General features: G+C 35.3%; 1 protein-coding gene across 2 annotated transcripts in view; it reads left to right on the top strand.

The window, feature by feature from the left end:
• LOC140049613 (histone lysine acetyltransferase CREBBP-like) overlaps nt 1-14,819 on the top strand; it is a 33,286-nt gene extending 18,467 nt beyond the window's left edge. Inside the window, exons 16-27 of one of the 2 annotated variants that reach the window (XM_072094547.1) lie at nt 1,162-1,245; nt 2,418-2,474; nt 2,968-3,045; nt 3,574-3,641; nt 4,902-5,049; nt 6,346-6,492; nt 7,451-7,564; nt 8,093-8,258; nt 8,839-9,015; nt 9,457-9,621; nt 10,885-11,163; nt 11,856-14,819. In XM_072094547.1, the coding sequence (XP_071950648.1) occupies nt 1,162-1,245; nt 2,418-2,474; nt 2,968-3,045; nt 3,574-3,641; nt 4,902-5,049; nt 6,346-6,492; nt 7,451-7,564; nt 8,093-8,258; nt 8,839-9,015; nt 9,457-9,621; nt 10,885-11,163; nt 11,856-13,892 (3,520 nt within the window). In that variant the 3' untranslated portion in view covers nt 13,893-14,819. Of the gene's footprint in view, nt 1-1,131; nt 1,246-2,417; nt 2,475-2,967; nt 3,046-3,573; nt 3,642-4,901; nt 5,050-6,345; nt 6,493-7,450; nt 7,565-8,092; nt 8,259-8,838; nt 9,016-9,456; nt 9,622-10,884; nt 11,164-11,855 lie in introns of both variants that reach the window. The other variant, XM_072094546.1, reaches the window with a different exon arrangement.
• The last annotated feature ends 652 nt before the right edge of the window (nt 14,820-15,471 follow it).

Raw genomic sequence — 15,471 nt, 5'->3', positions numbered from 1 at the left:
TTTGTCATTAGTGTACTGATTCAGGTATAATCCGCATGGAAACCAGTGGGTAGGGAACCGAAGGGAAGGGAAACACAGGGCAGAGAACCAGAGGGCAGGGAACCAGTGGGCAGAGAACCAGAGGGCAGGGAACCAGAGGGCAGGGAACCAGAGGGCAGGGAACCAGAGGGCAGGGAACCAGAGGGCAGGAAACAAGCAAGCAGTCAACCAGTGGGTCATTGATCACTTCGAAATATAACATTTATTCCATTATGTAATTTTGGGGATGAATATACCAAATTTATTTGAAACGTCCTAACATTGTTTGGAATAAACGCCTAATTTTGCATGAAAGTGATTCTCGATTGATTTTTTTTGTACCCTGGGAATATATCTGAATCAGTACAGTATTGCATTTACTATTTTTCTGAACTTTTGGCAACTATGTTCTTTTCATTACTATGAAATAATTGAATGACGTTTTATAATAATGTATTACATAAATTAAAACTTATTTTATAAATATTGTGGAATGCCTGGCTTTTATCATGTATGGCTATATTTTACTAACAAAACAATTTCTACATTTTATTTGCTGTTAATATATTTTACTATGGATTGGAGTGGTTTTTTTTGCCTACCACTCGACCTAATTAACATTTTCAAAAATATATCAAATTTCTTATTAATCACAATTCATACAAATAATGTTTTGTTTTCTTTATTAATCTTTAACAAATTTGCTTTTTCTGCTTTTTTTTTGTAAACTGCTATTGATCATTTTTATTTCAATTATTAAAATTAATTTGATTATTTTAAAATTTAAAATCATTAACAAATTTATTTAAAGAGAGGGTTTGCCAGTAACAATGTCTGTCAGCCCATCTCATTATAAAGGCCTAGCATCTCCATTGCATGCATACGTCATTTCTGTTGGTTAGTAACCATAATAGTTAACGCACTGTTACTGCATCGTTTTCCCGTTTTTTTTTTCTCCTTCATTTCTCCGTGCTTGTGTATATCTCACCTTGCATGTGGGCTACGCATTTTATCACATGTCCGCCACCGCGTACGTGTCTTTCCTCGTTGACTGATGCTGTTATCATCATCATCATCGTGCTGTTGCTTCTTCACATTCTTCATCAATCTTAGCTCATCTGGTATTGGCATTCTCTCTGACAGATACCATTTCTGTGAGAAGTGCTTTGCTGACATTGCTACAGATCATGTGTCGTTAGGGGACGATCCAACGCAACTACAACAAACGTAAGTTTTTCTTCTTGTCTCCTGTCTATTTGTGAACTTTGACTTAAAGTATAAATAGTAATAATATATTTATTTCCTCCTAAATACACAACATGACAAAATATATAGATATAAACGACACACAGGAGGAGGGCAGACAAACTGAAGTTCCCATAACCTAAAGATTATACTGCCCTTTGATATGACATAAATTATAACTTTAACATTGAATAAATGGGTAATTAGTTCTGAAAATGTCTATTGCATATAGTTATTTGTACATATCTGTATGCTCATGTATTGCCTTGTTGTCACGCCAGTATCATACCACCATATATGTCAAAAAATAGAATTGTTGATGATTACCCATTCAAAAAGAAATCGCTGGAATCGTACATCGATTTTCGCGGCTATAGCTTATTTCTTAAATAGGAATAGATAGTTGGCAGCTTTAAAAAAAATGATTCTGTTTGAATTTTATCTGCTTATAAAAAATTTCACAACAATAATTAAGCATTTGATGAATGAAATGTTCCTCCTGAAGTCAACCAACTAAAACTGGAATAATAATAAGAAATTGTGCAAGTTCACATATCCACCAAGTGCTTCGCTTAAATAATGTACAGTCTGTGAGGCTATGTTCACAAACGGATACTAAAGGCTAGCAGTATCCAAATAGAAAAGCCTGACGCGATCTGAATTCATGCTGTTTGTTCCCGATGTCAGAGGTCATATTTGTAGGTTATATTAACGATTTTTTTATGCCAGTTCTTCTTGGCTGAATAGTGCTCAGCTAATGGATCTGAAGACCTGTTCAAACCCAACGATGTCATTGGATTTCTGTGTAATCTGTTGACGTCAGACAAAAAACAAATAATTTCCCTAGGGAATTATAACGGCTTTGATCTTTGGTGGTAGCAACCTACTCCCAATTTTGTATTCTTATCAATTAAATAAAATTTCCCCCTTTCTACACTATCAAATTTTGATGTGCCCATATTTGGACATGTCACACTTTTTTGTTAAACTAATTTGATCGTGTAGACAGAGCTTTACAATGGTATTGTCCATTGTTGTAATTCTTTTTGTCTACATGGCACATCTAACTTGAAAATGATACAGTATACTGTACTTGAAAGCCCAGGTGCCTGATTGTCAATAAATATTTAAATTGTTAACACTACTTGTTTTAGGAGCATAAAGAAGGACCAGTTTGTTAAAATGAAGAACGATGCCCTAGATCCTGAACCGTAAGTATACATCATGTTATTTATACACGTTTAAAAGATACAAAAGGCAGGAAAGAATACAATAAGAATTAAGAAATACAATAAGATAAAATCACAGAAAACTTAGACATTCTTTTGTTGAATATGCCATTTCAATGTCACATAACACTCATACAAATAATTGGATGATAAAAAAAATATATATTTACCAATTTTAATCAAAAAAATATTCAAATTGGCTGCCAGCCAATAGGTTTATACAGTTTAGTTTGTCATTTTATAAGTGAAAACATTTTTTCCTACAGAAGTGATTAACTTTATTAAAATTACAAAATAACCTATTCAAAGTCTGATTTTGTTACTCTTCATTGCTCATGTTTTTGCGTGACAGGACATCTTCAGATTATAAATTTGCATTTTGCTGATGACTGTGTTGAATAAATTACTTGAAAAATGAAAACAAAATCTTCATTGTTGTTTGATTGTTAATTTTTTGTTTGTTTTTCCATTTTAGATTTGTTGAATGTATGGAGTGTGGAAGGATGTTACATCAAATCTGTGTGCTGCACAACGACACAATCTGGCCTGAGGGGTAAGTGGTTGATTTACGCAACTTGTTAGAAAGGTGGTTCTAAAATGGTGCCTGCTAGAAAGTTGGCCACAAAATGGCTCCTGCTAGAAAGTTGGTCACAAAGTAGTACCTGCGAGAAAGTTAGTTACAAAATGAAATCTGCGTAAAAGTTGGCCACAAAATGGCACCTGCTTGAAAGGTGGTCAAAAAATGGCACCTGCAAGAAAGTTGGCCATAAATGGCACCTGCGAGAAAGTAAGTTACAAAATGAAACCTGTGTAAAAGTTATCAACAAAATGGAACCTGCGTAAAAGTTGGCCACAAAATGGCACCTGCAAGGAAGTTGGCCACAAAATGTCACCTGCGAGAAAGTTAGTTACAAAGTGGAAACTGCATAAAAGTTGGCCACAAAATGGCACCTGCAAGAAAGTTAGTTAAACATTCTATTTATATCAATATTATGTCATTTATAATACTGGAAATATATATATATATTTTTATTACTATTTACAGAAACTGTGGTTAATGTTGTAATTTTTCCTTTATTAGTTTTGTGTGTGAAAACTGTAAAAAAGCAAAATCAGTCAAAAAGAAAGAACACAAGTTTGTTGCCAAAAGTAAGTCAATCGTTTAATTAAGAATGATATACTCAGAAAACAAAATTGAAAAACAGTGTGTTACTACTTTTTTTTTTATATTTTGTCCTTAAAATGTTAATTAATAGCTAGCTATGTTGTGGTTGAAACTAAATTTCTAGAACCTCTAACAGACTTTTTGGCATTGTTAAAACCTACGTCAAGGCACCCAACCAAATAACTGCTAATACAGTCGACCTCATTTACGTACCCCTTGGTCTGAGAGGCGTTCATAAATGAAAAAGTTTGTAAATCAGAAGGTTCGGAAAAAAGCGCACTCTATTAAAATCAGTGGTAAGAACATGTCCAAACAAATGCCCTATGTAAAACTTAATGTGAATAGTACAGTAAAAGAACAAACAGTATTCAAAATACAGTATAAAACAATTCTAGCCAAAAAGATTGATATTTCTGCTTTTTGTTTTGTTACACACATCGCTGTACAAAAATTCCATCGTTTACTTTTTATTATTGCATATTTTGATACAAACTGTAATTTACGAACATGTTCTTGAAGTAATAATATCATATCCGTTCTGGACCGCAAATATATTACATTTTGAAGCTACTATGTATGTGTGGTGGTGGATAAACAGCAGCAAGTAAAATGGAATTCCCAGAGAAATGGCTATGCGGCGACTGACAACAAAGTTTTAAAATGTTAATAAATAAGAGTCAAGTGTTTATTTATATCGTAAAAACATGCACAAACCAAACTAAATTTATAGTATGGTCATCGTAGCTAGCCTTTTTGCAGTTCGCAATAAATCTTTGGTTTTTTCAAAAACATGTGCAAGGTTCTCGCCATGCACTCCAGCAGTGGGGATGATGATCTCCTAACCACTAGCTTGGGCCTAGACTAAACGGCCTAAGCCTAGACAACTTTTAAACTAGAAATAAATAGAATACGTGGATCGTTTGTAATAACCTTTGCTTTATTTACGAAAATAATTGTTTTGGGATAGTTTAATAAACTAAGAAGATAATAAATTAGTAGGTATGTAAAGTTTTAACTGATGATGTCATCGTTTGAACGGCGTTCGTAAAATAGAAAGTTCGTAATTGAGAAGTGTGTAAATGAGAAGGTCGACTGTACACAAAAGATAGATCTAGAGCCTAGTAGTAATATCTGTATATCAATGATTGCCTCATTCAATAGCTTAAAATAATTGTCAACAAACAAATCGACTGATTTGAATTTGCCATCATTGATTTAACAAATTTCTTTCCATTTCTTCACAGAGTTGGCAACGACAAAATTAGGTTTACATCTTGAAACTAGGGTTAATAAATATCTACGGACACACTGTTCAGGAGCAGGTGAAGTTTCTATCAGAGTATTGTCCAGCTCCGACAAGATGGTTGAAATTAAACCTGGAATGAAATCCAGGCAAGTATTACAAAGTAGTTTTAACTTTAAAATAATCTGTAAAATGATGAGGTTTCTATAAAACATTTTGAATAATTTGGATAAAATACTATAATATTATAATACAGTTAGTTATCTGATAGTTAATCCTCTAGGAAAGCAAATCTTTGGGATATGATGGTGGAGTTATTAGCCTGCTGAAGCGATTTACGACGGGGCTTACTTGGGGTAACCCTCTACTCTTTCTGTAAGATGCACTCCGTCCTTTTTGCTACCACCAGTACTATTATAGCCAATGAGTGCCTTGAACCTATTGTGATCATTTAAGGTGGCCCTGTTTGTTTCATTTATTTATTTTCCACACATTAAACAAAAAAGAACAGATATATATAGAAAAAAGAAGACAATGTGTGAAAGGATATCAAAATAAGTAAAAATTACTTTAAAGCTCAGGTACAGGCATGAATTTTAAATATAATATTTGGTTAATTGTACATAAACCAAATATTTGTAACAGAAATCGAGACGAAAAAACATGAATTTCCCTTAATATGGTCAAATACAAATTTGGCAAAATTCTTCCAAAAAAACCAGGAAGACTTTATTTCAGTAGTTAGGTAGTTAACCTAATGTAATAACATGTCTGGTGACTCCCTAGACAGTGAAAAAAGATGGTGGATATACAGTGGATAATTTTTACTATAGCATGAAAATAAAAATCTGAAGTTGAATAAAAATATTAGAAATGTAATATTCAAGTTATATTACCTATATTTAGTCATCTGATAACATTTTTTACCACACCATTTATTTTTTCATAGCTTTTTAAAATGCCTCTCTATTTACAAAATTTGTGTACAAAAGAATAAAGATTTTACTGTGTAATTTGACTATCCCCCCACTGATATGAAAGTGCTTATTTTCAACAAGCTCATGTAACACAAATAAAATCCCAAAAATTATGAAACATAGGGAAAACTATAGATCGATAATTATTGGAATGTATGATCAATAGAAATTTTTTGCCCGCACCTGGCCTTTAAGCATTGACCACCTGAACAGTTGTCGACATGTCAAGAAAACTAATAACTAATAATCCATATCTGATAGTACTCAATTTAGCAAAACACAAAATGTTTTATTTATTTCTTTCTGTGATTTTCGACTGGTGGTTGTGCACTCTCCCTAGTGGTTTACATCCTGACCTGGCCATGTTTATCTATGACTAAACTCGTTCCTTGTGTCATCCCAGATATGTCGCTAGTAATCAGTTATGTGTTGAGTGATTGATTAATTGATATTTCTTGTTGTTTACAGGTTTTGTGATACAGGAGAGTTTCCCACAGATTTCCCTTACCGTGCCAAAGCATTGTTTGCATTTGAAGAGATAGATGGTGTTGACGTGTGTTTCTTTGGAATGCACGTACAAGAATATGGTGCAGACTGTCCGCAACCGAACAGTCGGTATGTTTCATTCATATTCACTTACTGTTGATATCAACTTCAACTCAAACAATTTATTGCTCTAGTTTATTTTTATCCATCAACAATGTTAACGATTTTCACTTTTAAAGTACAACAACCTGACACATGTAATCGTGTTAAAAGGACATAGTCGACCTGAAAATCTAAAAGTTTTTTATGAGATATTTATATGTTTGTTTTTTTTTTTTTTTTATCGAGGCCCCTAATGATAATGTCTTTCACTGGGACTGAATAGGCCACCCTCATTAAAGAGGGTATTATTTAAATAAATAACATTTATTTATGAAGAAATTAAAATATATTTATAGTAGGACACCCCTTTGATGAAAAGATGTGGAAATAGTCAAACTGTAAGAAGATTTCCAAAGATTTTTTATTTTATTTTATACTCATCAGCGAGTAACCCGCCAATTACAGGATGGATAAACTATTTAATAATTTCACAAGACAAACATATACACAAGATGCTCTACATAAACAAAGACTTATTATTAAGTCTTTGGGAGTGGAGTTGTAAATTGTCATGAGAAAAAAACCCTGACATATGACAGGACTTGAACCCAGGACCCTTAGATTGGTAGCCAAGCATCATAACCACCAAGCCACAGCTCCACTCTAGTGTAAAGACCAGTTCCAGTATGTAGATGTCTACACTAGCAAAATGCAGACAAGAATTTGTTAGTGTAGCCTAGGCTTACATTGCAAAATATAATATAAGACATGTGGACTAAAATTATTAATTAAAATCACAATTTCTTATTCCATTGCATGTGTGTATTCAATGCTTTTGTTGTATTTTATATTACCTACTTATATAGTGTACATTTCTTAACCTATATTCCTTGATATTTTTTTATGTTACAGGAGAGTTTATATTGCCTACTTATATAGTGTACATTTCATAACCTGTATTCCTTGATATTTTTTTATGTTACAGGAGAGTTTATATTGCCTATTTAGATAGTGTACATTTCTTCCAACCTCGTGCTTATAGAACGGCAGTATATCATGAAATCCTTATAGGATATCTGGAATATGTTAAGTGTATAGGGTAAGTAGAATTCAAAGGATTAAATTAAAGATATTAACATCACAACATGCTATAAAACACATTGGTATGTGTAACAATTCAATTGCAAAAGAATAATCACACAGAGCGTTCATGATGTATGATGAGAAGGAATTTGGAAAAACAGTGCCACCAGTATAATAACAACTTATTATACTGGTGGTGGTGCTGTTGCTCCCAATTCCTTCCCATCATGCACTGCGAACGTTATTTGCGATAAAGTACATTTTTAGAAATTTTATATGGCTACATTGAATTTTTTAACTCACCAGTAGTCAACCTAACAGGCAATTTTATATTTGCTATATAAACTTAAAGCTCACTATAAAACTTTATGTGACAAAAATATGTGATGTGCCCATATGGACATGGATCACTACCATATTTGGGCACATCACACTTTTTTTGTCAAACTAGTTTGATAGTGTAGACAGAGCTTAACTCAAAAAGCGTAATCTAATTCATTGCTTAATTTTGTGTTATACATAACTATTGATACTGATATGTTAGGTATGAATGGGCGCATATTTGGGCGTGCCCTCCCAGTGAAGGGGATGATTACATCTTCCATTGCCATCCAACGGAACAGAAGATTCCAAAACCCAAGAGGCTGCAAGAATGGTACAAGAAAATGTTGGATAAAGCCATTCAAGACAAAGTGGTCATAGACTACAAGGTAATTGAAAAGTTCTTATTTTAGACTGTAGAGATCAATGTGTACAGTAGTAAAACCTTGTTATTGGAATTAACACCATTAGATCATGTGAACGCGGACACAAAAACCTGTGATGCGTTCCCACCAAGTTGACTGCTTTTGACGACTATATAAAGATGGCGGCATCAGAGTCACCTAACCGTCAAGCCAGCTAGTGAATGAGGAAGACGACTTGGCGCATGCGCGACGTCTCAAAGGATGTAATCATGTCAAAGTTGACGTGAAAGTCACCAATATTTCTAAAGACTGACAACAATGATACACATTTTTGCATCTTTATATTTGTATTACATAATTCTTATAACTTTAATAAAAATGTAAATATAGGAGATTAGCCTAATTTGCAACCTAATGGGCTGAATTTTGCACAGGTGTGAACAACACTAACAACAACTTTAACCCTTGTGTCATACAGCGTCCAAAAGTGACGCTTATTATTCCACAATGACCTATAGCCTCTACTCTTCCTGAAAGATGTAGTGGATTGTTTAAAGTGCTACCATAAGATTTTACCATTCCTTTTTTTCTTTGTTGCGTATAGGATATTTTAAAGTCTGCATTAGATGATGGATTGACACATGCCAACCAATTGCCATATTTTGAAGGAGATTTCTGGCCAAATGTCCTTGAAGAGAGCATCAAAGAGCTGGATCAAGAAGAGGAGGAACGGCAGAAGGCAGCGGAGGCTGCAGCAGCTGCCAGTGCGGCCGTTGATGAGGTAAAAATGATCTTTATTCCCCAATTCCTGTAAAGGTCAAAGGTTTGATAGCTTAAATGCATCCAACCCATGCTGTAGATCAGCCAATGAGACAGCAGTTTGAAGCCGATCAAAGTTTAAAATATATCCAACCCATGAAACAATCTCTTTAAATATGGTAAGCCACGATAAGCCAATAAGATGGAATTTTGAAGCCCAATGAAAGCTTTATCACAACTTATGAAGCACTTACAATATGGTAGCTAGCAATGAGATAGCTGTTTGAAGCCCTTTCCATTGACCAGCCAGACACTGCTACACCCACAAACAACAAATCATAATATCTCTATAATGTATTCTTGTGTTCTTGAGTGCCCTGCTATTTGATTATGTCTTATGTGTTTAAATTTAGTTCACTACTATAATTTGGAAATATATATTTGTAAGTTGTCATTATTGCAGAGTCAAACGGGGAACAAGAAGAACCAGAAGAATCAAAAGAACCAGAAGAAAGCCAAGAAGAACAAAAACAATCCTAGGACCAAGAACAACAAAAAGAGCAATTTTCCTAACCAGGGAAGCGACCTGTCTCAGAAACTCTTCACTACTATGGAAAAGCATAAAGAGGTGAGTTTGAGTCTTAAGCCTGGTCTACACTATCAAGCTAGTTTGACGACAAAAAAAAGTGTGATACGTTTATCTCCTGTTGGTCAAGATCCTTCACTAACAGATTTAGTGAGAAGTTGTATAAAAATTTTAAAAATATGTCCATATATGGGCACATCACATTTTTTTGTCACATAAACCTTGATAGTGTAGACAGAGTCAATCAATCAATATCTTTATTCATCAAATACAATACACATCAATAAAATATATTTCTGTACAAATATTTTGTATTATAAAGTCCAGTGGCCGTATTCACCAATCAAACTTAAGTGAGATATTTCCCTTAAATCCTAAGGATTTCCCTAAGTGAGATTGGTGAATACGGCCACTGGATACAAGTGTGAGTTCTATATATAAACATACAATTGAATATAGTATAATCATATAATTTATAATAAAACAAAATCATTATATTTAAAATAAAAAATAGGTTTGTCAAAATGAGTCATTAATAAATACACATTTTGGATTCAATTCACAATTACACTACTGCAGTAACTACTACTGTATACTGTTTAATGACTCCCTCATAAACATGATTGAAACAAACCATATTCATACATTGTTGCAGTAAAATAATGTATTTACTGCAGTAGAATCATTTTGATGTGGTCCATAAATACTGTTTAATGACTCCCTCATAAACATGATTAAAACAAACTAAATTCATACATTGTTGCAGTAAAATAATGTGTTTACTGCAGTAGAATCATTTTGATGTGGTCCATAAATAAACCAAAAATCATGGGTAGTGTATGCTCAAAAGGGTATTGCAGTAGCATCAATATATTAAACATCTGTTTTTGGCTTACAATTAAATACATCGGCAGTCATTAAAGGAACTGCAGTAGAATTATTTTGTCGTTGCTATTTATCTTGAGTCATACTGAACGAATAACAGAATGTTGTGAACACTACCATTTACAAAAATAAAGATAATTTTTAAGTTTGTAACCTTGCAGTTACTTATGTATCTACGGATGTACATATTATCATCATTTCCTTTAATAACGTGTTTACGATAGTAAATTTGAAACATTGCCAACGATTTCAGTTGGAAGTATGTGATGAACTTGCGGGTATGATGTTTTTTATATGAGAGTTGAAGGGTAATTAACTAATAACCTATCAGAGCACTGTGTAGCTCGCTGTTACTAACTAAATACATATGGTCTGGATATTTAAAACACAAACATTACCTTCTAAATGTTTAATCTGCAGGTTTTCTTTGTGATTCGTCTCTGTGATAATCCCTGCCAGAACACTGAGCCTATACAAGATCCAGATAGCTTTATTAGTTGTGATTTGATGGACGGGCGTGATGCTTTCTTAACGTTAGCTAGGGAAAAGCACCTTGAATTCTCATCGTTACGGAGAGCTAAAAACTCAACAATGGTGATGCTCGTAGAGCTACACAATCAAGGACAAGAGAAGTTTGTATATACCTGTAATGATTGTAGAAATCATGTGGAAACAAGATATCATTGTCTGGTTTGTGATGTGAGTAGTATTTTTGTTTTATGGAATTTCTTTTTAAAATGGGTATACAATATATATTAGACACCTTTTGAAATATATATATATCCCCATGTTCATTTCACAGGAAAGTGTCCTCTTAATAGAGATGCCCCCTGAATCGTTATGTCCTCTGAATAGTGATGTACCTGAATAGAGATGCCCCCTGAATCGTTATGTCCTCTGAATAGTGATGTCCCTGAATAGAGATGTCCCCTAATATATATTTCTCCCAAATAGGGGTGTCCCCTTAATAACGATGTCCCCTGTCCTCTATTCCCAGTAATAGAGATGTCTCCTGAATTGGGGTGTCCCAGTAATAGAGATGTCTCCTGAATTGGGGTGTCCCAGTAATAGAGATGTCTCCTGAATTGGGGTGTCCCAGTAATAGAGATGTCTCCTGAATTGGGGTGTCCCAGTAATAGAGATTTCCCTTATGTCCAAACATAGAGGTTACTGTATGATATTAATGTATATTACAGATGTTTCGTCTAAATATATGATTCCTATCTCGTTTCCCTTTGGTCTGGTGCTCTTCTCTTTTCCTTTCCAATTGTCATGTCAGGTTGAAGTTTTTGGCAAGAAAAAAAAATGTATTGATTGACGTTTTTTGAATAGGATTTCTTTCATCAATATTGCCAGTAGTGCGTACTTAAAACACTATATTTCTTTTACAGGATTATGATCTGTGTGTACCTTGTTACCAAAGACTTGGACATGAACACAAAATGGAGAAATGGGGTCTTGAAATTGATGTGGATGGAGGAAAAGGTGGTATGCGAAACCCACAGGATGCACGAAAAGAGTCTATTCGTCGATGTATCCAATCATTGGTTCATGCTTGCCAGTGTCGCGACGCTAATTGTCGAATGGCAAGTTGCCAGAAAATGAAGCGAGTTGTGCAACATACAAAAAGCTGCAAAAGGAAAACGAATGGAGGCTGTCCGATATGCAAACAGCTTATTGCGCTGTGTTGTTACCATGCAAAACATTGTTCTGAGCAGAAATGCCCTGTGCCATTCTGTGTGAATATTAAGCACAAATTACGGCAGCAACAGTTGCAACAGAGACTTGAGCAAGCGCAAATGTTGCGCCGTCGTATGGCTGCTATGCAGCAACAAACTGCCCCTGCTGGAGTGTCTAGCCAACCACAGGTTCCGAAACCATCGCCAGGTGGCATGCAATCCAGCCAAGAGGTGGCATCAAAACCAACGCCTGCAATTACTCACCAAGAACAATCGCAACACTCAAGCATGACTCCGCAGCCTGGTATGAAACCCCAACTGGTTCCGCCAGTTGGTGCAATCAGGGCTGCTCACGAAGTACAGGAAGCAGCAGCTAGAGGTTCTATGCGATTTCCCAACGCAATGAGGTCGACAGGGAAACCGATGCAAAATCAACTTGGTGGTCACATGTCGCAGATGACTACTCCACAACAACAACCACCTCCTCAACAGCAGCAGCAGCAACCGCAACAACCAATGCAGTTTACCATGCAGCAACAGCTTGCAATGAAGAACCAAGCTGCACCGAATCCAATGATGCAAATGGACTGGCAACAACACATGCCTAATCCAAACATGGCTGGTATGCAGACCATGCAAGCTATTCAGAATTCGCCAAATGTACGTCTAGGAGGTGCAATGCAGCCTAACATGCCAGGGGCTGGTATTCAACAACGACCCGGTTTTTCACCGCAACTTTTGCAGCAACTTCTTCAAACTTTAAAATCACCTTCATCACCTCAACAACAAAAACAAGTGATGACCCTCCTGAAATCCAATCCATTGCTTATGGCAGCTTTTATAAAGAGGTCTCAGCAAAATCAACAACAGCAACAACAGCAACAACAAAACATGCCACAGCAACAACCAGGTCAACAACAATTCCCACAACAAGTACAACAGCAACAAGTGCAACAGCAGCAACAACAGCAGCAGCAACAGCAGCAGAGGCAACAACAGTGGTTGCGACAACAGCAGCAGCAGAGGTTGTTGCAGGCTAGGTTAACTCAACAGAACCAGATTCAGGCACAGCAGATGCAGCAGCCACAGATGCAACCTCAGATGCAACAAATGCAAGCACAACAGATGCAGGCTCAACAAAGCAATCAAATGAATCAATTTAACCAAGCACAGCTGCAACAAAGACGCAACCAACAGCAGCAGCAACTGCTCATGTTGCAGCAACAGTTACAGCACCAACAGCAACAACAGCAGCAGCAGCAGCAACAAAGTAACAATGTTAACATGCAAGGTACCAATAATCTTCATATCCAAATGATACAAAATCAGCAAATGCAAAATCAGACAAAGGGTATGGTGCCAAATCAACAACCAATGATAGGGGGTCGATCGCCCCAACAAGTTATGCAACAAGTCAGGTCGCCCCAAACAATGGCCACCGCAGCGAATTCACTGGGGCAGGTGCGGTCTCCGAATCCTCCACCGAGGCCGCAATCTCAACCGGTGCCTTCGCCAAGGACGCATTCTGCACAGCAATCTCCCCACCCCGCATCACAAACACATTCACCACACCCTGGCGGTGTTGGCCCCGATGCCATGCAAACTGACCAGAGCATGATAGCACAAGCTGCGGGCATGAATCAGTTACAAAGTCCTGCTGCAAACCCAACGTTAGGCCAACAGGGAGATCAAGATTTAGGGGCAATGTCAGCTCAGGACCAATTAACGCAACTGGTTGACCGGTTATAGAAGCGTAATATATTAAAAATGGACTTGTATTATTGTTAATATTGAACAGAGAGTTGAAAATAACTTTGTATTACTATCTGAAAAAACATCTCTTTTTCAGAACAAAAAAGTACAAAAAAAATTTTGAGAAGAGATTGTAAGTTTTATTATTGATATTTTATTTTATATTTCCATTGTCATTCCTTATGATGTATTGACAGACGTATGACAAGCTTTCAAAGAAATAAGGAATATTGTAATATTTTAACTTGTCTGAAAAAAATGGTATTGGAATTTTGTAGCTAAGGATACTTTTCAAAATAATATATCAGTTTGTATAGGTAGGATAAATAAATGACAGATACAGTGACATATGATGTTGAAAATGATTGTAGACTTATATAGACATTTTCACGATGCAAAGAGGTAATTTCTGTTGTGGGGATTATTTCTATCTTATATTTTGTTCTAAATGTTCTAGGATGTTAACACTGTGATCGCTGTAAAACAAGGGAGCTAATCTTAAATCAAATCCCCTGCAAAATAATCGTTGTAGTCATGTCACGTGCATTGTTTCTTCTGTTCTTTTGCTTTAGTAATTGTAGATGGGAAATCATGTCCAAATCAAATAGTAAATAAAATTATGATGTTTAAGGAAAATGTGAAATTGATGTACAGAGCGAGGTACACAAATATGTGATATTTCCTACTTATTATTATATACTGTATCAATAAAACTATCGATAGATACATGAACTTTTTCAAATTTTAAATTCAATCTTAAGAAATGTATGTGTTTTACTATTTACTTGCTTTCTGCTCCAAGTATAAAGCATATTTTTCAACTCAACAACAAATGCTATGATTATGAATAAGTTATATCTCCTATTCAATTCTCCCTGTGTAAAGAATACCTAGATGTACATTTTTTAATGAATTAAAACTTTGACAAATGAGTAATTTCTCCATCCATTTATCAAGTCTGTTTAAAACATATTGAGGAACTCTGAATATGAAACATATATATATATATATAGATATATAAAACAATTTTTTACAAGTCAATATAAAATCCTTGTAGAGGCATTTTAAGAATTTCAACAATATTGCAAAATCGTACTCCCGAAGAATTCCATCGCCTTCAATCGTGAAATGATAGTATCTCAATGATTGTGCGAGAGACATAGTTTATTAACTTAATTAATTAACTTATTGACTTAATTACCCATTAAGTCGACATTAATAAGTGACCAACTTATTTGCATTAGGGTTCAGTTAAACTTATCACACCAGCTAACTGGATCCCATCTTTATTCGACTGTTACTAGATTGCCTTGCTTTTATTTAGGACAACAGTTCTCTTGAATGCTCAATGCATATTGCGGTGTAAAGCTTGGTTCCCACTAGAGACACAGCGCAAGGACATAACGCAACGTAGAGCTTGGTTCCCACTAGGATGTAATGCAAAGTGATTTGACAAATCTCAGGCGATGGATTATTCGAAAAGTCGCTTGTCATTTGTTTCTCCAGTGGCAACCAAGCTTAACAGTGTAGTAGGTACAAAGTTAAGCTTGGTTCCCACTGCTACACAACGCAAGCA

This window comes from Antedon mediterranea, chromosome 5 (assembly GCF_964355755.1).
Source record: "Antedon mediterranea chromosome 5, ecAntMedi1.1, whole genome shotgun sequence".
In the NCBI taxonomy this organism is placed as follows: Eukaryota; Metazoa; Echinodermata; class Crinoidea; order Comatulida; family Antedonidae; genus Antedon; species Antedon mediterranea.
Note: the sequence above shows the minus strand (reverse complement) of the source record. Positions and strands in the feature narration are given on the sequence as shown.